Source organism: Ochotona princeps, unplaced genomic scaffold, assembly GCF_030435755.1.
Source record: "Ochotona princeps isolate mOchPri1 unplaced genomic scaffold, mOchPri1.hap1 HAP1_SCAFFOLD_3541, whole genome shotgun sequence".
Lineage (NCBI taxonomy): Eukaryota > Metazoa > Chordata > Mammalia > Lagomorpha > Ochotonidae > Ochotona > Ochotona princeps.
Window position 1 is genome coordinate 1 of NW_026701409.1, and position 26,268 is coordinate 26,268.

Here is a 26,268-nt window from a genome sequence, read left to right on the forward strand (position 1 = left end):
GCAGTAGTAGCAGGTGGTAGTTGTGGTAGTAGGATAGTAGTGGTAGTAACAGTAAGTAGTAGTAATACCTCCACAAGTCCTGCAGCAGTTGTAGCACCAACAATATTACCGTCACATCGTATGCGTGGAGCATGCATTTTTTCTGCACGATTGATGCGGCATATTATTGCTACGAGTATCACCCTCCCCACCCCCCCATCTCTACTTGCTGCTCCTCCAGTAGTAATGCAAGCGCTATGGCGTCTTGTGGTTGAAGCGCAGACGCATGATCTACTCTCAACATACACACACACGCACACACACACTTACACTTAACACACTACATGTCATCGTGCACTGCACAGCTGTGTGCCAGCAGGCAGACACTAGACATCTGAAAATACGTCGTGAGCACGTAAAAAAAAGGTGCTGTTCCTTTTTTTCGGGATGTACATTTTCAAATTTTTTTGGTCTTATGTATTGTGTTTTATCACCTCCAGAGCCGCTCTTACGGCTCCATCGTATCATACAGCCGTGTTTCCAAACATCGCCGCGCACTTCCCTGAGTGTGCATACAAATTTGAAGAGACATACTCGTAAGCAGAAACAGCATAATTGTGGAAGATTGATTCATGGAGGTCCGCGAAAAAAAGTTTGATGTTGTTGCTGTGAGAAATTAAATGCTCCTTATATCTACTGTTCGCTCGAGATAGAGTGACGGTGTAGTGATGGTGCTGTAGTCTCGTATGGGAACACTCATATTGACATATATGTATACATACACGTATCTGAGTCTTACATACATCGATATATATATGTATGTTTGAGAAGGCTATTATGACGACTTAAACTAAAACGACGATTTGACATATACATACACATGTTCGGGCTCCGCATGTACATATGTTTGAGAGATATATTATGGCGACTTCGTGGTGCATAAAATACTCTGAAAACACTTATCGACAAATATATATACATACATATACGGTCCCATCAAATATATAAGTATATGTTTGAGAACTATATTATGACTGGCTGCTGGTGCACTAACTATTTCTTCAAGTGCAATTCTCTCTCTCTCTATATATACATGTTGAGGGTCCACATAGAAATATCTTTACGTGTATTTGAATATCTTTCGGAGAACGTATTACGACGGATTAGGGCTGCAGTGACCATTTCTTATTAGTCCGCACCTTAACATTTTGACCAAAACTCAAGCTGCGGTGCTGTAGATCTACAAATATATGTATATATGTATATATAAATATTTATATATACATGTATATATATTTGTGTATATATATAGCACATCACTAGCTATATATTCCATAGTTGCGTTTCATGCACTTGGCTTGTGTATATATGTAGTGCATGTGGCACATACACATACATGTATATATATATATCAATCACGTCACTAATTATATAGTATGGAGTCGCGTTGCCATGCTTTTGGCTTGTGTATGTCTGTAGTGCATGTTGCTTTTTTCCCCTTTTTTTTTCCTCGCGTGCCTCTCCGTCAGTAACGCCACACATGTATGCACCAGTAACTCCCGCAAGTTTTCGTTCTTCCACTGGTTTTGACCGCATGACTACTATTCACACTTACGTGTCTATTATACTTGTCTTTCCTTCACTACGTATTACATATATATATATATATATATATATATGGGGGTTTTCTCTCTCAAGAAATGCCACTTCACACTAAGTAATACCTTTCTTTCTTCCCGCATATACAATTATTCCATATACAACGTACTGCATGCCCAACGCTTACTCGTTTAGTGCGCAAGTAGTAATACTAACTTACCATGGAATGTGACATGTTTTCTGTACCATGTATGTTGCTTCTTCATATGTACATGTACATATATATGTGTATACATATGTATATATATATGTGTAAATATATGTGTATATATTGTGAATTCTCTGTATGTACATTCGCGTGTATAGCAGCAACACAGGCACACAGAGGGACGCAGATGTCTTCAAAGTGCCCAGGACTAGAATGCTCTCCACGTCTTTGTCTGTGTGTGTGTGTGCGTATGTAAATGTAGAGCTAGAGCAACTCCTATATATGAAGAAAAAGAGTCGTTCAGTAAAGGATGGTTAGATAGATATACATATATATATATACAGAGCTAGAGAGAAGAAGGGAGTAAACATGCATGAACAGGAATCAGTTCTTTTAGTGAATACACTCTGGGGACATCTCTTGTGAACTTTCGTATCATCCATTCGAGGCGTTCATTACAACAGTGGACTACTCACAGGCTGTTCCTTATTCGTTTTCGGAGGTCGTTGTTGTTGCTAGTGCTTCTTTCTCTTTTCTTCGTAGTAGGTATGTGTTGTTGCTGTTGTGGTTGCTTCCTTTTCTTTCCCTTCTCTTTTTGAATTGTTGTGACTGCTGCTGCTTTTTCTTTTTCTTCTTTTTGTAGCCTGTTGCGCTTCTTCGTAATGCTGCTGCTGCAATTTAGTATGGGCAGCAGCAGCAGCACATGATTGTGTGTGAAATACATCAGGGGCCTCGTCTACTTCATAAATTACGTATTCAGCGACAGCAGGCCGCCACAGCAGCAGCAGCAGTAGTACTAGTGGTAGGAGTAGTAGTAGTAGTATTAGTAGTATAAGTAGTATTAGTAGTGGTAGCAGTAATAGTAGTAGTAGCTTAACCGTTATTAACACAGCCGATCGCTACAAGAGTGTGCCAGTAAGAAACAACAGCAGCAGTATTAGTAGTAGTAGTAGTGAAAACAGTCACAGAAGTGACTACTACAATAACAGTAACTCACACAACTATTACTACTACACCCACCATGTAAACAACAACAGCAGCAGCCGCAGCACTAGAGTATTAGTTTCTCATTATAGCAGCGTTTGTATAGCCTTACCTATTCGCTGCAACAAGAGAAGTCTGTGTTGCTTCTTATTTTCCTTTCTGTCATTTTCTGCAACCATTCTCCTTTTTCTTTCGCAGTCCCTCTGCTGTCGCTCTTTTCCGTCCAAGAAGAAGTCTCTCTCCCTTTCCAATCGTAGCAGGAACAACCACTGCGTTAGCAGCAGCAGCGGCATTGGCAGCAGCAGCAGCACTAGCAGCAGCAACTACGGCAGAAGCTGCACCACCACTCGCACCTACTACAGCAACAGCAAGTGCACAGTCGACCCCACCACGACTACTACTACCACTACCACCACCACCACTACTGACAGGACTTACATATGAAATTGCACATACGCTTACAACAACCACTACAGTTGTGGTAGTAGCAGCATTAGCCGTAGTGCATGCACTGGCACTACGGAACACCACCTTCTAGCAGGAAGCACGTATTCAGAAAGCCCCTTATCAACAGCAACCACAGCAACAGCAACAACCACTACAGTAGTAACAGCAGCAACAGCATTAAGATATAAGGACAGTATAGCATGTAAACATCAGCAACAAGTGACGACGCGCAGAAGTGGAAGGAGAGCTTTTTCTACTATCTGCAGTATATCGTCTCTGAATACTTTAGATGTATTAGCGCCAAGGGGTCAGAGGCCTGCTCTCGTGCGTGCACGTTTTGTGGGCTTACCAGGGATTATTGTACTAGTAAGACGTGCTGCAGCAGCTTTTGCTAACGAAAAGAAACGCGCAGGTTCACCTGCTGCTCTCTCCTTCACGACAACAAAAGGAAAGGCATGTAATGACTCTCTGTTTTACTGTGTGGCTGTCATCTTCAAATACTACTACTGCTGCAGCTGCTGCGTACGAGAGGTCTGTGGGGGAAGAGAACATTTAACGCTACTCATATCAGTGTTACCACCAGAAAATGTAACAGCCAGACAGCACTCTTCTTCTGCGAATTGCCTCCCCTTGTTGTTACAGAGAGCGAAAGAAAAACGGCAGAAAGAGCTGTTGCAAGGAGAAAAGAGGAACACCCACAGTCCGCCCCAAAAAGCAGACGAACAACGTCAGCAACACCAACCACAAAAGCAAGAGGAGGAGGAGGAGAAGCCGCAACAGCAGCAGTGCATCTTCCACGTACAAAAGCAGCGGCAGCTCTCCACAGAACAGAGACAGAAGCAGCAGTACATAGAAAGGAAGAAGAAGAAGAGGCAGCAGCACACAGAGAAGGAAACGAAGACGCAGCAGCTGCTAACTGGACATAGAGAGAAACAGCAGGAGCAAACCCAACAATTACAGAAGCAGCAGCGGGTCGTGGAGGTGGTCTCGCACATATACAGGCAGCAGCAGGAGCAGCACGTAATAAGACAAACACCGAAGGAGCAACAGCAGCAGTGTCACCTACACGTACGTCTAGAGAAGCTACAGGAGCTCGAAATACAACATATACAGAAGCTGTCACAGCTCTGGAAGAAGAAGGAGCAGGAGCAGCAGGTAGCGGAATGTACGCAGGAGCTCACATCTCACTTTCTGCAGGAGGACAAGCAGCAAACAATTCACTAAGTTACAGGCAGCAACACCAGTTGCTGTGTAAACCTGAAAATCAGCTGCAGTTGCTGCCGCAGAAAGAGCAGAAACAGTTGCTGCAGACACCCAACCAGCAGAAGGAATCGTCGCTGTGTCTGCAGAAGCAGCAACACCTGCTGCAGAGACAACACGAACACCAGCAAGGAAGACGGTTCGTGGCTATTCAGCAGGAGCAAACAGTTGCTGCAGACACGTAAGCAGCAGCAAAAAGAAGAGGTGCTGGCTATCCAAAAGCAGCATCAGTTTGTGAAAGAAGCCCAGCAGCGAAAAGAGTTCATCTCTGAACAGAAGCAGCAACAGCTGCTGCTGACACAGAAGCACCGTCCAAATCACGCCCTGCTAACTGTGGGGTTGCTCTCACTGTTCATATATGCTCATTATTTTTCGTGTAAACTCAATATTGAAAGCCATATACACCAAAGAAACACACACGTCTTGCCTGTATTAGCTGCCGACATCACCACCCCGAATACTACCAGTACGACTGATATTCCTAGTAACTGTAGTTATACTACTACTACTATTTCTCCTAGTAGCATTATACTGCGTGCTGGGTACTACTGCTGTAACTCTCTCTTGCCATACGTCGATCGTGAAGTTCAAGAAACGGGAGCTTGGGGGTGCCCAACAGCAGCAAGAGCAGCAGCAGCAAGAGCAGCAGTCACCTGCGCGTTTGATTGGAGTCGTTTCACGAAGCAAAAGCGACCAGGAGAGCATCAGTTGCCTAAAACAAATGTGGTAGTACCGGACGAAAATTAGATTTTGGTAGTAGAGCGTGTTCTCTCTATTACAGTAGCACTTATTTTCCACCGCTGCTGTCTCGACTAATAGGAAGTTTAACTCGTCGTGCTTTCACGTTGTACTGCAGCAACAACAGCAAGGGGCAACACTCACAGCAGCAGTAACACCAGCAGCAGCGGCCGTGATAGCAACAGCAGCAGCACCAGTATTGACCGCAACAGCACCACTAGTGACAGCAACAGTAGGGACAATTGGGGTGACTTGTGTTGTTTTCTGGAAGCCACTCGCAGCAGTAGCAACATCTCTTTGTTGCGTACGGGCAGCAGCAGTAACAGGAGCAACAGCAGTCTTTACTACACAGGCAGTAGGGAAGTAAACAGAGGGTGGTGTGACGACAGCAACAACATACACCATTTGAAAGCGAGTGTGCTGAGTAATTTTCTTCATACACATCCACTGTCTTGTAGAGACTTGAAAGCTAACACCCTGAGCCATCCGTCGGTTGTTGTTTTCCCTTCTGCGGCTTTCTCTACTACTACTACTACTGTAACTACTAGTAGTACTACGTCCTTTTTTTCTGCGATTCCTGCTGCTGGCCTAGGCTGTGCTGCTGCTCGTGCAACGTCTGGCGCTGCTCCTGCTGCTGCATTGCCTTCCTCGTTTGCATCTGCTCGGGCATAAAACCTGCTGCTGTCGCTGGCGGTAGTGCTGCTGCTGCAGCTCGTGGTAGTAGTAAGAGTAGTAGGGTGCTGCGTGTTGTTCCAGCTCTTCTTTGACAGCAGCGGGGAAAGAGGGTCTCGTACACTCTGGTAGTGAAGACAGCTCCAGAGGCATCTCCACAGTCACTTCGCTTGCAAATATGGAGGACGCAGGGCAGACGAGCGTCGTATGCTTGAGCAGGGGAGACCAAAGAAAAGACAGCTAGGGCTGCAGCAACATCATCAACCACAGACCCCACAAATCTCTATCTTGTGAGTCTCTCCTGAACGTTAAATACTCTTTCTGCCAATACTACTGACGTTGCAATGACACTACTACTACTATTACGACTACTACGACTAACACGAATTCTACTTGTACTGCTGCTGATATGCATATATCCTATACTATTATTACTGCTGCTCATACACCCCTCGATGAGACACTTTTATTACTGCTAGTGCCGAGACGACTACTAATATTATAGTTCCTACCCTCTCTACTGCTATGTATGGTAGTGCTGGTTTGACTAGTATTGCTGGTGTGTATAGTAGTGTTAGTGTGTATAGTAGTACTGGTGTGTCTAGTATTGCTGGTGCGTATAATACTGCTAGTGTGTATATTAGTACTCCTGTGTCTGGTATTGCTGGTTTGTGTAGTATTGCTCGTGTGTCTACTACTATTGCTGGTGTGTATAGTAGTGGTGGTGTGTCTATAGTAGTTAGTGTTGGTAGGGTTTATGGAGGGTTTGGTGGTCGTAGTGCCGCTGGTAGTATTATTGATGTTGCATGTGCGAATAATACCACTCTTGTTCACGATCCCGAGAGTTTTGCTATCCTTTACAATAATTTGTACATCTATATGATTGCTGCTGGTGGCGCCGGGAATATCGTACTGCTGCTGCTGCTGATTGTAGTGGTATTATTACTATTAATATCAGCACCACCAACATCAGTGGCACAAACGTTGCGTGAGAGAGTGTTCGCTTCCATGTGCTGCTGCTCCTGGTAATGCGCATCGTAGCAGTGCTGCTGCTGCTAGTGCTGGTGCGGTCAGTATTATCATCCTTACTACTACTACTACTACAAGTATGACTGCTGGTGGCGTCTATGTGAATATTGCTGCTGCTAGTGCTAATAATGTGTAGACTGCTGCTGCTAGTGCTAATAAAGTTTACACTGGTGCGACTAGTACTGATAATATGTATACTGCTGGTGGTGTTGCGGGTGAAAATATCATACTGCTGTTGCTGGTGACAATAGTATTACTGCTGCTGATTCTGCTGCTAATGCAAATGATAGTAATGCTGCTGCTTCTGCCTATCTGCCTAGTATTGTTACAATCGGTATAACTACTATTACGATAACTGCTGGTGGTGGGTGCGTATAATGTTATTTCCTGTTGCTAATGCCTATATATATTAGTAGTGCTGCTGTTTGTTGCTGCTGAGGTGTATCTACAGTATTGTAGCTGTTGCATATGCGTGTAGTAATAGTGGTATTGCTGCTGCTGTTGCTGCTGCTGCTGCTAAGATGCATAGAAACCACTGGTGGTAGTGTGTCGCTACTACCGAAAGCACTAGTAGTACTAGGGTTACTTACTATGGACACTACTACTACTACTACTTCTAAGGCTACTCCCCTTCCTCCTCCTCCTCCTCTTACTAATCCTACCACTACTACCACTACTACTACTACTACAACCATCACTGAATTACTAATAACGATGGTGACGATGGTGATGCTGTTCATAACTTCGCATCTGATGCTGATATGTAGAATAATAGTGTTGCCGCTGTTGATACGACACTAATAGAGCCTCTAATGCTGTTGATTGTTGCTACGAGTGTGTACGTATATATCTATATGAATATATATGTATATATAAACACAAATATATATGTATATATACTGAATATATACTATACATAGATAATACACGAAGGTTTGCTTTGCTGACAACATTGAATGTATGTATACATCTTGAATGTATAAGTGTATAGGTATGGGTATGTGTGTGTGTGTGCGCGCAAACCAAAAGCGCGTTGTAGCAGAAAATGGTTGCGGTGTTTGTGTGTGTATGTGTTGTGTGTGTGTGTGTGTGTGTGTGTGTGTGTGTGTGCGTGTATGTGTGTTTATATATGTGTGTACGTATATGAGTGTATGTATATCTGTCTGTGTGTGTGTATTGTTTGCGGGGTGTTCCTCATGCGCACACTTTGCTCTACATTCTATTCGGTCTTCAGGAGTTTTTTGTCTCGCATTGCTGGAGCAGAGGAGAAGAGTACTACTTCTAATGAAAGCAACCGCAGCAGTTGTGACCGCGGTAGTATAGCGGCTGCAGCAGTAGTACGAGTAATACTAAACTGAGTTGCGAAGACGGCAGCAAGGGGCTCATTTCATGGGTAGGAGTAATGTGAAGCGCATGGTGCGAAGAAAGTTGACTCTATCGTCACAGCAGCAACAGCAACAGCCAAACCTCTTCAGCAGCAGCAGCAGCTACAGCAGCAGTCACCTGTAGGTCTAACAGAAAAACAACAGACAGAAGAATACGACGATAGTATAGAAATGATGCAACAAAAGTAGTAATGGTAGTAGTAGTTGTAGTAATAGCAGCAATAGCAGCAGTAGCAATAGCATCAACAGCAGCACTAGTAGTAAAAGTGATAGTGGTAGTAGTAGTAGTAGTGATACACAGGAGGCACCTACAAGTACAAGACATGAAACTGGAGGAGTGCTGCGAAGGAAACGTTTACGACGTGTCGTTGGGCCGGATTTCCCTGCTTCAGTAGCACCCGCAAAGGGGCTCCCTGCATGCGCAGAAAACACACGTGCAACACCACCACCACCAGCAGCAGCAACAGCAGCAGCAGCACCAGCAGCAGCAGCACCAGCAGCAGCAACAGCAGCAGCAGCAACAGCAGCAGCAGCAACAGCAGCAGCAGCAACAGCAGCAGCAGCAACAGCAGCAGCAGGTGCAGAAGAAAAGACGTTAGCAGCAGGACGCACAGCACAGGGTGTTCATTCAAAAACGAGAGACGATGGAGGAGAGAGAGACAGAGAGGTGGACGAGGGGGAATCTGCAGCACAGACGTTGAGCGATGATATCGATGACAAGGGTAAGTTAGGCAGCAGTTATTGATTTTTCTTGTGCTCTCTACCACATCGAGATTACCAAGATATTCTTTATATCTCTATACGCAATTCTTCGAAATATACATATTTATCTCTCTATCACTATCGCTCTCTGTCTTTACTTGCGTATCTCTGTATATATATTATATATATATTTGTTTAGAGACATGTAAACCTCTTCCTGTGCTCCCAATCACTCCAAAATTGCGAAGAGATTCTTCGTATCTTCATATAAATAACATCAATAGTAGTGATATAGAGGCAGAGAGACAGCGAGAGTAAGAGTGTATATATAGACATGAAGGATGTACTGATGTTTTATATATATATATATATATATATATATGTATGGCGCTATCACTCTCTGTCTCTACCTAGATGTACATAGTATATGTATATATCTATACATAGACGTATATAGACATATGTAAACCTCTTTTTCTGCTGCCTATAGCTTTGAAACTACCAAGCATTCTTCGTAGCTTCAAATCAACTCCATCTTTATATATATAATAATGTCTGTCACTCTCTGTCTACCTATATATATATATGTATATGTGTATGATTATCTATATAGACATGTACCACTCCTTCGGTTATGCTGTTCCGATCTAGAAATATACCCAGACATTTTTCATGTCTATATATATACATACATACTGTCTCTCTTACTCTAGGGTATATATATAATCATATATGGACATGTCTCTTTCGATACATACATATATATATATATATACATATATATGCAAGTGCAACGCACAGGTGTTGTGCTGCTAGAATCTGAAAACACCAATACATCCTTCGTGTCTATACATACACACTTACTCTCTCTCTGTCTCTCTGCCTCTATATTACTATTACGATTGTCATTTACTATTATTATTATGGTGTGTGAACGTGTCTCCTCGTACACTCAAATCGACTTACATGCGAAGAGAAATGTACGTGTGACGCTCTCCACTTGTGCTGCTCCACTCTGAAAACATCCGTACGTTCGTTCTGTGCACAAACATTCTTCCACAGTAAATATATATTTCTATCTGAAACTCTCTCTAACGACGATAATCCGTCTACAAAAATATATATATAAATATACCATGTATATACAGATTTAGTGTCCACAATGAAAGTGTGGAACCCTACATATGTATGGGTGTGTGTGTTTGTGTTTGTGGGGTGGTAAGCGTATGGATGTGTCTCTGTACAAATGCGTCCGTGTGTGTCTGTGTGAGTTCGTAAGCGTATGATTGTGCCTGTGTACAAGTGTAAGTGTATGTGTGTGTATATATATGTATGTGTATATACATATGTATGTATATATATATGTATATGTGTCTGTGTTTGTGTGTGTATATGTGTGTCTGTGTGTCTGTGTGTGTGTCTTTGCGGGTTCGTAAGCATATGATTGTGCCTGTGTACAAGAGCAAGAGTGTATATATATATATATATGTGTATGTGTTTGTGTGTGTATATCTGTGTGTGTGTGTGCGTATGTTGAGACTATACACAACCCGCCCCTACAATTACTTCTCATGCTACTACTACTACTATTACCGGAACTCCAATTACTACAACAACTACTATAACTACTATCACTAGTATACCACTACTATTACTGCTAAACTACTCATACTAATACTATTACTACTACTACTACTACTATGGCTACCAATACTACTCTTACTACTACTATTATTATTACTACTACTACTGCCACAATTACTACTACTACAACAGCTACTATCCAGACTACTAGTACTACTAGTATTACTACTACTGCCACAATTACTACTACTACAACTACTACTCATACTACTAATACTACTAGTGGTATTACTACTACTACTACTGCCACAGTTACTACTATTACTTTTACTACTACTACTACTACTCATACCAATAGAACTACTACTACTACTACGACTGCTACAGTTACTACAACAATAACAACTAGTACTACAAGTACCACTACCACTAGTACCACTAGGACAATTACTCTTACTACTGTGGCGACTATTACTACAGTAACTACAACGAATATCACTACTTTCAGTAATATTATCACTACTAGTACTACGACTACTACTGCTACACTTACTAGTACTGGTACTAGTACTACTACGACTACTATTACTCCAACTCGTACTACTACAAGGACAGCTAGTATGCTTTCGTCTGCGATATACATACTACCAGCACTACTACTACTACTACTTCACTCCCCCAAGTGGAAAACACACTTTTTCTAAGAGTCTTCATGCAATTGTTAGTGCTGATGCTGCTATGAGTATAGAGCTCCTATAAAGACTTTCTGGCTCCACGAATGTGAAGATCTCGTTCTCAATTCTTGCGTGGTGGTGTGCGCACAAAAATTCCTCTTCTTTGCATGCAGAGACTGACAGCATCAGAACCGATGGGGAGGGTGAGAGCGATCGTGACCCAGTGGACTCCATTCAATCGGATGCCTCTTCTTCTTCTTCAGTCGAAGAAATGGAGGAAAGCGGTACCAACAAACCGAAAAGAAGAATCAGATGTAAGACCGACAAATGTAGCTGTAATTTCTGCTTTTTTCTCAAGTACTACTTACTACTACTACTCGAGTACGTCTCTTCTTTCTTCACAGGACTATCTGTGTGCTTCTCTCCCGACTTTTCTCCAGTCGTATCACTGTGCGTCTCTTTCTTCTTTCGCAGTTTCTTGGACTTCTCTTTTCTCTTTTCTGCAGTATTACTGTATTTCTCTCCCTTCTCAACATTGTAATACTTCTCTTCCTTCCTCCGCAATTTCTTGGACTTGTCCTTTTCTCCTTTCCGCAACTTTCTGGGCTTCTTCTTGTCGATTTGCCGTACCCCGCTTTCTCCTTTTCAAGCATGTGTTGGACCTCTCTTTCTTCTTTAGTACAATATCTTGCACGTTTTCTTGTTTTCTCACGTTATTTGACGATTTGTTGCATGTCTTCTGCTTCTTCTCCAGTAAGTTACTCTACTTCTCCTTCTCCCTTTTCATTTCGACAGTTCCTCTGGTCGTTTATTTCTGGTGCTCCTCTCTCTTGCTCTCGCCTATTCACGCGAAAAATGATGACTGCTCATCAAGACATAGAGGAAATTCCACATATATGCACATGTAGTTGTCGCCATATGCTTCTGCGTAGACATGTTGAAATAGAGTATGTCTACCGGACTACGAACAGCTGTCTCTCATTCATATGATGTGCATGAGCGTAGCCGTATCACAAGCGCCTTGACTACCTGTCAGTACATCTCTGTTGTGTATACAGACGTAGACGTGTAGATATGCATACATATACATCTTTGAGCGTAGAAGTATGTATGTATACATACACACATAATACACGTATATATATGTACATATATATACATATATATATATATGTATAAACGTCTGTTTGAATATGTGTGTGTTCCTTCGTGTGTCTGTGTGCGTGTGTTTGTATTTGTGTGTGCTTGTGTGGCTGCATGTATGTTTGAATATGTGTGTGTGTGTGTGTGTGTATGTCGCGCATGTTTGTATCTATGTCTGTGTACGTGTTAGTGTGTATGTGCATGTGTGTGTGTATGTGTGTGAGACGTCTCTATGTGTATTTTTATTAGACTATGTGTGTATGTGTGTATGTGTGTATGTGTATGTGTATGCGTGTGTCTGTATATTCGCATGGTTGTGTGTGTGTGTGTGTGTATCTCTGTTTGTTTGTGTGTGTAGTGCATGTGTGTGTATGTTTGCGTATGTGTGTTTGTTGGTGTATGATGTCTTTGTGTGTATGCGTGTTTGTGTGCGCCGATGTGTTTTTGTGTTAGATGCGGCTAATTCGGCGGCAGGTCGTCGTGCACTGGAGCGAATGCATCGCCGCCAAGCAGCAAGCAGAAAACAGCAACAACGTGAAGAAGGTCTTCTTCAGAAGAGAGATAAAGAGAAAGAAATAGCGAAAACGAAGTTGCTAATAGCCGCAGAAGAGACACAACTGAGCAGACTGAAAAGCAAAAAAGCAAAATTACTGGAGACAACAAAAGTTAATTCACTGTTCACCTCATCTGAAGAAGAAGAAGAAAATGATAGAGACAGTGACAGTGGTGGTAGTCACGGTGGGGGCGGTGGAAGTAATAGTAGTAGTGATCGTGGTGGTGGTGGTGAAGAAATTGTACGCGTGAAGGATATGAAGGCTGAAGAGCAGGGAGAGGGGAATACGTGTTGCAGTATCAGTACGAGTGACGGTGGGGAAGATGGAGAGATGAGTACTGTAAGAGAAGAAAGAAAGAAAGTTTCGGCGACCACAAAAAAAGTGACTTTGCCTGCTTCTTTCAAAAGGACAGAAGAAATCAACAGCTCCTCATCAACATCACTCAACTCGAAGAAAGGGTGTGCTGCATCTGAAGCACAAGAGAGAAAGACACTACAGAAGCAACAAGGGCAAAAGAAGCTGCAACAGCAGCAGCAACAGCAGCAGCAGCAACTGACGAGTTTCGTGTGTTTGAGGAAGGGGTATCAAGGCGAGAACAGAGAGAAGGAAGAAGGAGGTCCTGCCGGTAACGATGAAGTAGACTGTGAAGCTAAGAAAAAAGAAGTAAAAGAAGAAAAGGAAGAAAACGAAGAAGAAGAAGAAAGCGAAGAGGAAAGGAGATCTAGCCGTACAGTCACCAGTAGTAGTAGTAGCACTAGTGTAGCCACTTCTAGGAGGAGTAGTAGTAGTATTACTAATACCACTACCAACCTCCACTTATCAAGAAGCAGTGACGGTGTGGTAATCAAACAGCGAATGAATGATAATGAGGAAAAAAGTATTCAGCACCACCAAAAGCAACAGCGGCAGCAACAGCAGCAGCAGGAGCAGCAGCAGCAGCAACCCAAGACAGGGTCTCTGTTTGCATGTGTCGTTAGAAAGAGCACCAACGATATACGCTCTCCATTTTTCGATCCTGCATTATTGAAACCGGCAACACTCTCAACAAATCTTCCCCACCAGACGTCTTCTACAAAAGCAAAAGAAACAAAGCAGCTCACACCTACACTCGAGAAGTTCATAGCGCGTAATAATACTAATACTGGTACTTGCAGTAATGCCAGTGACAACAGCAGCAACAGTAAACGGGTAGTAACACTCAATGCTCCTAACAACAAAGCTGAACCCCTCTCCAGCAGCACTACTACTACTACTACTACTACTACCAGCAGCAGCAGTAGTAGTAGTAGTACGAAGTGTCTTCACAAGGCAACTGGTGGTGGTGGCGGTGGTCCTGAAGCTCCTGAGACACAACCAGCGGCATCCGCCCCCATACTGTGAGTGTGTTTCTATACATTTATATATATAATGTATATAGATCCGTTCACATCCAGACAAAGAGAAACGCAACTTTATAGTATTAGTAACAACACATACTTCCACGTTGTAAGACAGAAGCAACACTCATACATGTATATCTATATATATATGTGTGTGGAAGAGCAGCACTATATGTATAGTGGTGTGGTATCACGCTTACTTCTACTACTACTATTACTATTCATATATATGTACAACACAGAAGCAACACCCACACACATATATATACACACACATATATACATGTGTATGGAACAACAGCACTATATGTATACTGGTGTGGTCTCACATTTACGTCTACTACTAGTACTACTATTCATACGTATGTATAAGACAGCAGCAACTCCCACACATATATTTATATATATGTATGTGTATGGAACAGCAGCACTATATGTAGTGTGGTTTGGTGCCACAATTACTTCTACTACTACTCTTATTACTTCTTCTTCTTTTTACGTTCGATGCCACCTCTCTACTTACGCGCTCAAATAGTGCTGCTGTTCTATGTATATGTATGTGTATATCTGGGTGTTGCTTCTGTCGTATGTGAATACGTATGTATGGAACAGCAGTACTATGTGTGCGCGTAAGTAAAGAGGTGACAGTGAACGTAAGAAGAAGAAGAAGTAGTAGTAGTCGCAGTGACAGTTGCACAACACCACTATATATATATATATGTATATATATACATATATATATGTATATATATATATGTATGTATGTACATTACATGTGTTACGTGGGGGACCATATTATATATAGTGGATACTCCGCTGCATGCAGAGTGAAAGCACTAACAGTATTGCATGTGATACTCGTTCAAGGAACATATGCATGCAAGAAAGACATGCTCACGAAACGTTGACGTATCCTCCATAAAAATACAGGCTGGCAGCACTGTGTTCAGTTATCGAAGAGGGCTAGTGGCCGCACTGCAGTAGCCCGAATATACGTGAATGTATATATGTATGTGTATAAGTGGATGATATGTGCCTATATATATATATACGTGTATATTAACTAAATGTTTATGTACAGGTACATAGAAATGTGGCATTGTACATGTGTGTAATAGAGGGCTCCACATATTTGTATACATATGTAGTACGTGTGTTGAAGAGTACATCATATCTGCATGTATGTGTATATCGTACATATATAGATGAGAGCACCGTACAGAATATATATGATATACATATACTATATAGCTAGTGTTTATATCTCTGTATAATCGATAAATATATATATATATACACTACATCAGTAGACGTGCGTAGGACGACGGGGGGTGGGAGGGGCGAGGAGGGGCGTGCAACACATCTTCTACACACGTGAGAGAGGTACGTACTATACTGCATGTAGACGGATGGACACCACATATATACATATATATATGTATATATGTGTCTACATATACATGCGTTTATATATATATATATATATATGTATGTATATATATATGTATAAGTATTTGTGTGTGTATACTTAGAAGAGATGTGCTGTGGACATTAGAACGCCTCGTACTGGGGTATTGATAGGCGCGCCTGCACATGCAACGAGCATGCATGTGTGTACATAGGAACTATGTATATATATATACATTTGTAGGAATGTACGTAGAGGAGAAGGGCATTATATTTGTGTACATAGGCAACGGTATTGCAGTGGAAGAGCTGAGGAACAACACTTCACACATACATGTGGATGACGCTTGAACGGCTGCATGGGCAGTGACAATTCTAGACGATCATCAGCCCCATTCAAGGTCGTATACATGTGGACCTAATCTCCTCAGTTACACACATATATATATGTATATATGTATGTATATGTACATATATATGTACATGTATATGTATGTATGTATATATATATATGGATATATGTGCATATGTGAGAGAAAGGCCTCTACATTGTTGTATGTGTAGACTGTGTGTTCTGTGCGGTATGTACGGGCTGTCTGCCTGTTGCAAAGTATAACGTTGCCTACCCATTGCCCTCTATCTATATATCTCGCTCTACGCATATACATATTAATATACGAGCTCCCTGTGTAGGTGCGTGATCTTTTACATGCTGTCGTACAGACGGGAGCTTCTTATTCAGTACCGAATATATACATATATATATATGTATATATATATTTATATATGCAAGCGCACTATTTACTGCAATATATATATATATATATATGCAAGCACACTATTTACTGCAATATATATATATATATATTTGAAAGCGCACCACATACTGCAATATATACATATATATATAGGTATATATATATATATATGCGAGCGCACTATTTACTGCAGTATATATATATATATATATATATATATATGCGAGCGCACTACTTACTGCAGTATATATATATATATATGCGAGCGCACTACTTACTGCAGTATATATATATATATGTGAAAGCGCACCACATACTGCAATATATACATATATATATAGGTATATATATATATGTGCAAGCGCACTATTTACTGCAGTATATATATATATATATGCGAGCGCACTACTTACTGCAGTGTATATATATATATATATGCAAGCGCACTATTTACTGCAGTATATATATATATATATATATTTGAAAGCGCACCACATACTGCAATATATACATATATATAGGTATATATATATATATATGCGAGCGCACTATTTACTAAAATATATATATATATATATACGAGCGCACTACTTACTGCAGTGTATGTATATATATATATATATATATATGCAAGCGCACTACTTACTGCAATATATATATATATATGCGGGCACCCTATATACAGGCCTGAATATGCGAGCGCTCCGTTCAGTGCCGTACATACTTATATGTAGAGAGAAAAATAGAGAGAGATCTGCATGGGAATGTGTTGGCGGTGGTATGTATTTGTAAGGATGCTGATGCGTTGTATTTGTTGTTGCTGGTAGATGCTGATAAGAAATAGTGCTAATGTATATATGTGTGTAAACATGTATATATGTATAGGGGTATGTGTTGGTCGTGGTCAATATGTGATGGTGGTGGTGGTGGTCGTCCTGGTGGTGGTAGTGGTTCTGTGTGTATGTATATTGATGCTGCTAATACGTATTACGTATCGTATTTCGAGTTGCATATTGGGGAAGCTCTGCCGACATACATGCACCAGGATAAATTTTTATACATATATACATATATATATATATAAAGAAGTGTATCTTTTTTGAGTCTGTATCTATATATAAATATGTATACCTTTCTAATGCCTTATCAATTCATATATATACCTTTTTCGATTTGAAGATACGATGTCTTTTAAATAAATAAATATATATACCTTTTTCCATGGTTGAGCTATATATACATATATTAGCATTTCTTTATTCGGTCTGTATATGTATGTATATATGTGTGTATACATCTCTCTCTCTTCCTTTCCTGATTTATACCTATATTCATATACATACGTCATACATGGACTCGTGTTTTAGGTGTATATATATATATATGTTTGTGGTGTTGGTGCAGATTTGAAACGCTGAGCGACACGTGGGGCGCAATTGAAGACATGAAGAGGTCTGGCGGTGCAGGAAGTAGTAGGAGGCAAACAGTTCTTCTCGCAAATGTTTTTCGCGTACTTCTCTACCATGCCCCTAACACACTTGTGAAAGCTGTCTATCTCTGTTTGAAAAGAATACTTCCAGACTACATGGGTGTAGAGTTGGGAGTTGGAGAGAGTCTCATAATGAAGGCTATGGCTGAAACATACGCTCGTACTGAAGTTCAAATCAAACGAGGTATAAATCTACATCTACATATACATATATACATGCATAAATACATATATATATATATATACATATACATATATATACATATATACGTAATGCTGTCTCTATTCTAATGTATATATATATAAAAATCATGCATTTTCTCTTATTTTCCTCTCTCTCTATGAGAATATATATATATGTCTGAATAGCGTTTTTCCTCAAGCTTATATATATTTATATATATATATATATAATGCTCTTATTTCTCTCTCTCTCATTGTATATATAGGGATTCAAATATATATGTGACGACTTGTATATATATGTAAATGTAATGGTTTCGTGTTCTGTGGCTCTGCCATAAAGGAATGTGAACACAGTTTCATTTGTTGAAAATTCAATCCCACCACCCCCCTTCACTTTTTTCTCTGAGAGCCGCTGGAGACATACAAATGTCATAATCAATATAAATAATGATATCTGTAGATCTACATATATATACGTTTTACATAGACACGCTTTCCTGGTGAGATTGTTATGTACGTGTGATAGTTGTGTATGCTAGGCGTGTAGCTCCACTCTTTACTACTGCTGCCAGTGTTTCCATGTGTATATACTGATGCGTATATATATATATATATATATATGTACATGTATGTATGTATATGTATATATACAAAACACACACACCCACACAGATAGACGGATATTTATTGAGTACGTTATTCACTGGTGAAAATGTTATGTACGTTTTATTCTACTTATGAGTGTTGTACGTGTGCAGCTCCACTGCTCCCCCCGCTCTGTTTGACTGCTCTACAGGCTTGTAGACATATATGTCCATACAAACACGTACACATATATATACGTTTATATGTATATATATATATACGTATATTTATATATATATATACACACGTATATAGACATAGATGTATATTTATATATATGTACATATATACACGTATATTTATATATATATATATATATATATATATATATACGTATGTAGACATAGATGTATATTTATATATATACATGTATACACGTATATTTATATATATAATTATATATGTATATATATGTATACGTATATTTATAGACAAGCGTTGTTTCAGCGTGTGTTTTGTCACGTACATATATGTGTTTGCACAACCTGTTCAAAGAAATGGTGTGTATCAATCTACGTGCAAATGGTGTTAGTATATATGTGTGTCTCCCTCTGGAGGCCAGCACCTATATACAACTATACCTATATACATATATATATATATGAATGTACATATATGTATATGTATATCTCTCTTTCTATGTGTATATGGGTGTGTGTGTGTGTGAGTGTTATATGTGTTGCAGAGTTACAGCATAATGAGGATTTGGGTAATGTTGCTGAGCAGAGTAGCTGTCGAATGCGTGTGCTTTTACAACCGGAGCGTTTGACTATTGACGGTGTGTAGCGCTGCTTTCTTACGTATCGCGAATGCAACGGGAAAGGACTCTCAGCAACGTAAAAAAAATCTGCTCACTCGTTTACTCGTTGCTGCAAAACCCCTCGAAGCGAAATATATCGTTCGTCTGTTGCAGCAGCATCTTCGTACTGGAGCTTCTACTGCAACCGTCTATCAGGCAAGCACACACCACCACCGCCTCCTGGAGCGAGGGTGGTTGGCGGAAAGAATCAACTAGATTACTTTGGAAAAGCCAGTGACAAACTTACTGAGACAGCAGTACATCTATCATACAGACATACATTTACATACACACATACATACATTTACTTACATCTACATACAGACATTTACATACATATGTACGTATATGCATAAGCGCACACATACGTACACATACGTGTGCACACGTACGCACACACGCCCATACTATCTACACACATACATGCGTGCGTACCTACATACACACGTACATACCACGTACACACCTACATACATATAACCACGTTCCTAGACGCATACATGTACATATATATATATACATATATACCTACCTACATATACGTATATCCTCGAGTATATACATTCATCTCATAGACACATATACACATATGCATATATACATATTGTGCATGTATATATGTATATATATATATATTTATACGCATATGCCTTCCCTACATCCACACAGACAACGTACATATACATATATCCTTGAGTATATACTTACATCTCACAGACACACATATACATATGCATACATACATACATACATACTGTGCATACACATATATAGATGTATATATACATTATGTAAGAAGACGTAAATCTATACGCATATGCATTCCATACTTCCACACAGACAACACAAACATACATACATACATACTGTACATACGTAGGTGTCTCATAAGTGCATACAGGCTATAGACGTATGTACACCACAAATATATGTGAGCAATATTGCTATGCAAGCACGAATTTCACACACGTACATATATGCATACATACCATACATAAGTGCATATATACATACATATATCCGCACAGATCGTACAGATACACATATTTACGTACATATACACATACGTACGTACATATGTATGTATATATCTCTACATACGTACATATAGACTTACATATCATCCATAGATGCATGCATACCCTACAAGCATATGCCTCATACGTCTATTCATATTTGTATACATGCACACATGAATACATATATATATATACAGCACCATAACACCGTTTGAAGAGGCCATGAAACCTAAATGCACACTACTTCACAACACACATATATATTACATAAGTAGCATAATAATTTCCCCGTATATTCAACACATACTAAGTCAGTATACACACACATATATACATTACAGGAGTAGTATAATACTTTCCTGTATATCTAACACATACTACGTTAGCATACACACACACATATATATTACGAGAGTAGAATATTATTTTCTCTCTCTCTATATATAAATATATAAAACACACGACGTTAGTATACACACATATATATCACACAGGAGTAGTATTACATAGTTTCTCTCTTTCTATATTCAAGACAGCGCGTCACAACACACACTTATTTCGAGTATATATGTATAGATAGTGTAGTATTGTTTCTTTTCATATTTAACAATGTACGCTAGAATATATACACACACACATATGTGTCACGAGAGAGTCGTATAGTACATTCTCTCTAAATTCAACATATTAGGTGGTACAGTTAATATCTACCATTACATTTGTATGTAATCATCGTGTTCTATCCGTATTACGAGAGCATTAGATTCCACTTAGCATCACAGCAGCTTCGCATGTATATCGACTTTTTTTCTTATTTGCATGCAGCGGTAGGTGCAACTGGTTCTTAGGGACATCTATATACATGCTAAACATTACTGTACACACTGCTAGCCGCTAGAGACACTGTCCACACTCTTTTTTGATGAGAAAATTTCGACTACCACCCTGCTCTTTTCTACGGGACAGTTCTACTTTTTTCATATGATATCGTTAACACACACATACACACACACATATTGCTGTTATATGTGTGTGTATAATAATGCGGTAAGTGTATGTGTGGATGCATGAACAACTTACGCCTGTTCTACTACTGCTCCCCTCGCGCATAGCATACTGCATGTACATCGTTTCTACTGCTAAAATATGAGAGTGCTATTGTAGTATATTCCTGATATCTGTCTACTTCTGATAGTTTCTACTGCTCCACCAATGAATATACGATACTGCCCCCCACACATATCATACGTTTGCTCTATTGCTGCTGTTGTGCATATACAATTACTGCATGCACGTCATATTATCTATTGCTGCTGTATGCATGTACTATTACACGTACATCATACATTCGCTCTATCCCCATTGCTATGAATATGCTGCGGGTAGATCATATACGTGTTTTACTGCTGCCATGTGTGTACCTGCACGTACATTATACATTTGCTCACCGAATGTAAAGCAGACATATATAAACATTCCAGCCAGAAAGCGTATCAAATACATTTACTACTGCACGCAGCTCATATTGCACTTCCTTTATTATTACTGTTATGAATATATTACTCCACGCATACATCGTACTAATACACTTGCACTATTACTACAGTGCATGTACTAACACTCCTCTCACATATCATCATAATACACTTGCACTATTACTGCCGTGCATGTACTAAAACTCCACTCAGACACATCGTAATAATACAGTTCATCTATTGCTAGCTGATAAATATATATTGTGCACATACAAAACATTCATATGTTTCCGTGCTACTATGTATATGTACTGCGGATGTATGTCGTATGTAGTGCTAATATATTAGAGTGCTACTATATAGTAGAGTGTGCTCTCTTATACTACATATATATATATATATATATATATGAATATGATGTTGGTACCATGATTACACCTATACGTACGTTAGATCCATGATTTTTTTCTGGCTACCATGGAACTGAGCTGCATGTGTATATATCATAATTAAGGCTGATGTATAGTAGTGCTAGTATAGGAGTAGAGTTGTGCTCTTCTATACTAAATATACATATATATATATTAGATGTTGTATAGTAGTGCTAGTATAGTAGTAGAGCTGTGCTCTTATACACTGCATATACATATATATATACATATATATATATATATTAGATGTTGTATAGTAGTGCTAGTATAGTAGTAGAGCTGTGCTCTTATACACTGCATATACATATATATGTATATATACATATATATATATATATTAGATGTTGTATTGTAGCGCTAGTAGAGTAGTAGAGCTGTGCTCTTATACACACTGCATATATATATATATATATTAGATGTTGTATAGTAGTGCTAGTATAGTAGTAGAGCTGTGCTCTTATACACTGCATATACATATATAATATATGTGTATCAAACCTGTATTTCTTAATATACTTGACGTAGAACATAAATACGTATTTCCTTTCTGTTATGCAACTGCGTTGCAGGCACTGGCGCATGCATGTTTTCTAACGAAGTGTGCATCAGGTAATATGCCTGCAGTGTCTGATATTCGAAAGTTATCGCCTGCAGCAGCAGCAGCAGCTTGTTCTCCCCTTTCTTTCTCAGAACAGCTCCAGAGAAAAACTTCTTCTCTCTCTTCTCCCACATTAGGTACTACTCTCTCTCCAGCCAAGTCCTCTCGCCTCTCCCCGTGTGGACTGGCGACTGCAAAGAGCGGTGCAGGAGTGTCCGCTGCGTCTGCTGCTCCCCCTTCTTCTTCTGGTGCTGTACCTGCTGCTGCTACTGCTATTGCCGGTGGTGGTGGTGCTGGTGGTGGTGGTGCTGTTGCTGCTGGTGAATGGACACCTCTGGCATTAGAACACGGTCTTCAAAATATGGAGCAGAGTGTACGTCGTGCATTGTGCGAGGTCGCGAATGTTGAAGTGGTGATAGAGAAACTTCTGCAGCGAGCAACACCCGAAAATTTGAACGTACTCTGCCAATTGACTCCAGGCATACCACTGCAGCCAATGCTCGCCAAGCCTTCGCATGGTTTCGACGAGGTCCTGGAGCGACTGCGGGAGCATGCATTCACGTGTGAATATAAATATGATGGGGAGCGTGTGCAGATTCACGTTCTTTCTCCTTCTTCTCGAGCGTATAGTCAGACACCTCCCTTGGTACAAATTCTGCCTGGTCCTACCAACAACAGCAGCAGCACCGGCAGTAGTAGTAGTAGCAGCAGCTCCTTCACAGACCCTTGCGATACAAAAGGAAGAAGTCAAAAGAGAAGTCTTGAATCCAGTAGTCTTTTCTTCAAAAGAGCTCGTGGAACTGCCGACAGTACGAATAAGAATAACAACTTCTTTAGTTCTAATGCAAAAAAGGAGAAAGAGCAAGATGCATGCAACAACACGAGCATCGGTGATAATACTACCACCACCACTGGTTGTAGCAATAACAGTAATATAAGTGGACTAGTAGCAATAGTAGGAGGAGGAGGGAAAGGTACTTCTGTAAATAATTCAAAGCCAGCAAAAAAATTACTAGGAACTCTTCCTTCTGCATGGATACTGAAAGCCACACCCAGTTCTACACGTTGTCCCACTACTTCTTGTGCTGTTGCTGTTTTGTCTCCTTCCGGCTGTGACACCACTACTACTACTGCTAATATACAAAAGAATGGCAGTCAGAGCGCTATACAGTCAACAGAGAAAGGAAAAGATACTATTGTAAGTAAGAATATAGCAACAACGCCTACTGCTGTTCCAGGTGAAGACCCTGCATCATCATTATCAGTAGCTATGCTACCGGTCGCTTCTGACGAAGTTACCGCAGCAACAGCATCAGCCCCAGCAATAGCAGCAATAGGTTCAGCACCAGCAAAAGGAGGAGGAGTGACGGACATCGTAGAGAAGATACAGCGGCATCAGGAAGTTCCGTACTGGGTCCAGCACTGCAGATAGAAGAAGGGAGTGTTTCTCCTTCCGCAAGAAAAGGAGAGCAAAGACGTGTACGGTTTTTCAGTCGGAGACTTGAAGATGCAACAGGGAAATACCCAGACGTTGTGAGAATGTTAATGCAGCAGTTACGACCGGGAACAAGAGAGTGCATATTAGATGGAGAGATAGTAGCGTATGATCCAGAGCAACAGCGCATTCTGCCCTTCCAGACGCTGACACGAAGAAAACGAAAAACAGTAGTAACTCCTGCAGGGACGAATAGTACTAGTAGTAGTAGTGGTGGCAATAGTAGTAACATCATCACCACCCTTGCAACCCCACCCGAAATTACTGTTGCGGTCTTTATATTCGACTGCATGCAGTTCAACGGGCGCTCCCTACTCGAAGAATCACTTGAAGAACGCCGAAAATATGTTGCAGAAGCTCTATGGCTTGCAACTCCCCCTTCCTCTTCTTCTACTTCTTCTGCTTCCACTTCAATCGCCCCTACGAACGGAGGCACAAACAGCAGCAAGAGCGGTCACACCAGCAGGAGCAGTCGAAGCAGCAGCAAGAGCAGCAACAACGTGATTCAGCGGAGGTTGGCTCGCTCGAAGAACAGCAACAGCAAGAACACAGCATGCCACTATCGAACAAAGCGTTTTCTTCTAACTCTATACCATCAGACCCTCCTAGTGCTGCAGCACCAGCAACAGCAGCACCAGCAACAGCAGCACCAGGAGCAGTACGATTCTCACCTCCAGTTGATTCTGTTGCTATTGTTGCTGAAACAGCAGCTGGAGAAGGAGCAGGTGGAGGAGGAGCAACTGGAGAAGTTCCTTTTGATCATGTGAAGACACCGACAGCACCTATATCAGGAGGAGGAGTTCCTCGTGATGGTAATGTTACTTCTTCGTTTTCGGGTAGTGGTGGTGGTGGTGCTGCCGCAACAGCTGGTGGTGGTGGTGGTGGAAGTACTGACACGACGGTTTTAAAGGAAAAAATGGAAGAAGATGAATACAAAAAGGAACGTCTTTCTCTTCGTGTACCACCAACAGCAGCAAACGAAGGAGAAGGAGAACAACCAAAAACATCTCCACGTGCCAATAACGAAGAAGTAGAAGAAGCAGCAGAAGAACAACTGCCCAAGACACGAATGTCACAAGAGGCGCTAACAGGCACACGTGGAGCAGAGGAGAGAAGAGGAGTATTAAGAGAAGATATAATAGAGACACCCTCATCTCTACCGTCATGGTGCCGTATATATAGGGCTGCACACAGAGAAGTTCAAGATGCACAAGCATTCGAGGATTTTCTTAATGAGGCTCTCGATGGTCAGTCACATGCATGCATGTTCGGTGGCTTTCTTTCTGTATGTGTGTGGTGCGACGTGCAGAACGCGCAAGAGCGAGAAAGAGAGAGAAGAAGGCGAAACAGAGGATATATGTATATATATGGGAGATTCTTCTGCGAGAAAGACTTTGACACTAATAGTCTTCAGCACTGGTTTACTGGAGGAAAAGTGTTGTCCCGAGGGAAACATATATATATAGAAAGAGAGAGAGAAGTGTTTGTGCACACAACATCATACAAAACAATGAGATAACGAGAACTCTATTACCAGTATGTTCTCTCAGTCACCCTCCGTTTATATATATATATATATACATATATATATATATACATATATATATACATACATATTAGGATCGAAGG

At 40.6% G+C, this 26,268-nt stretch overlaps 1 protein-coding gene across 1 annotated transcript in view; it reads left to right on the forward strand.

Moving 5' to 3' along the window:
• The first annotated feature begins 6,412 nt into the window (after positions 1-6,412).
• The window catches only part of LOC131479432 (DNA ligase 1-like), a 30,513-nt gene continuing 10,657 nt past the window's right edge, over positions 6,413-26,268 (forward strand). Inside the window, 13 exon segments of the mRNA XM_058659936.1 lie at positions 6,413-6,912; positions 8,151-8,230; positions 11,435-11,575; positions 12,858-13,621; positions 13,811-14,084; positions 15,268-15,346; positions 17,907-18,175; positions 19,508-19,635; positions 19,637-19,777; positions 23,116-23,155; positions 23,489-23,854; positions 24,535-25,007; positions 25,784-25,886. Coding sequence (XP_058515919.1) covers positions 6,413-6,912; positions 8,151-8,230; positions 11,435-11,575; positions 12,858-13,621; positions 13,811-14,084; positions 15,268-15,346; positions 17,907-18,175; positions 19,508-19,635; positions 19,637-19,777; positions 23,116-23,155; positions 23,489-23,854; positions 24,535-25,007; positions 25,784-25,886 — 3,358 coding nt within the window.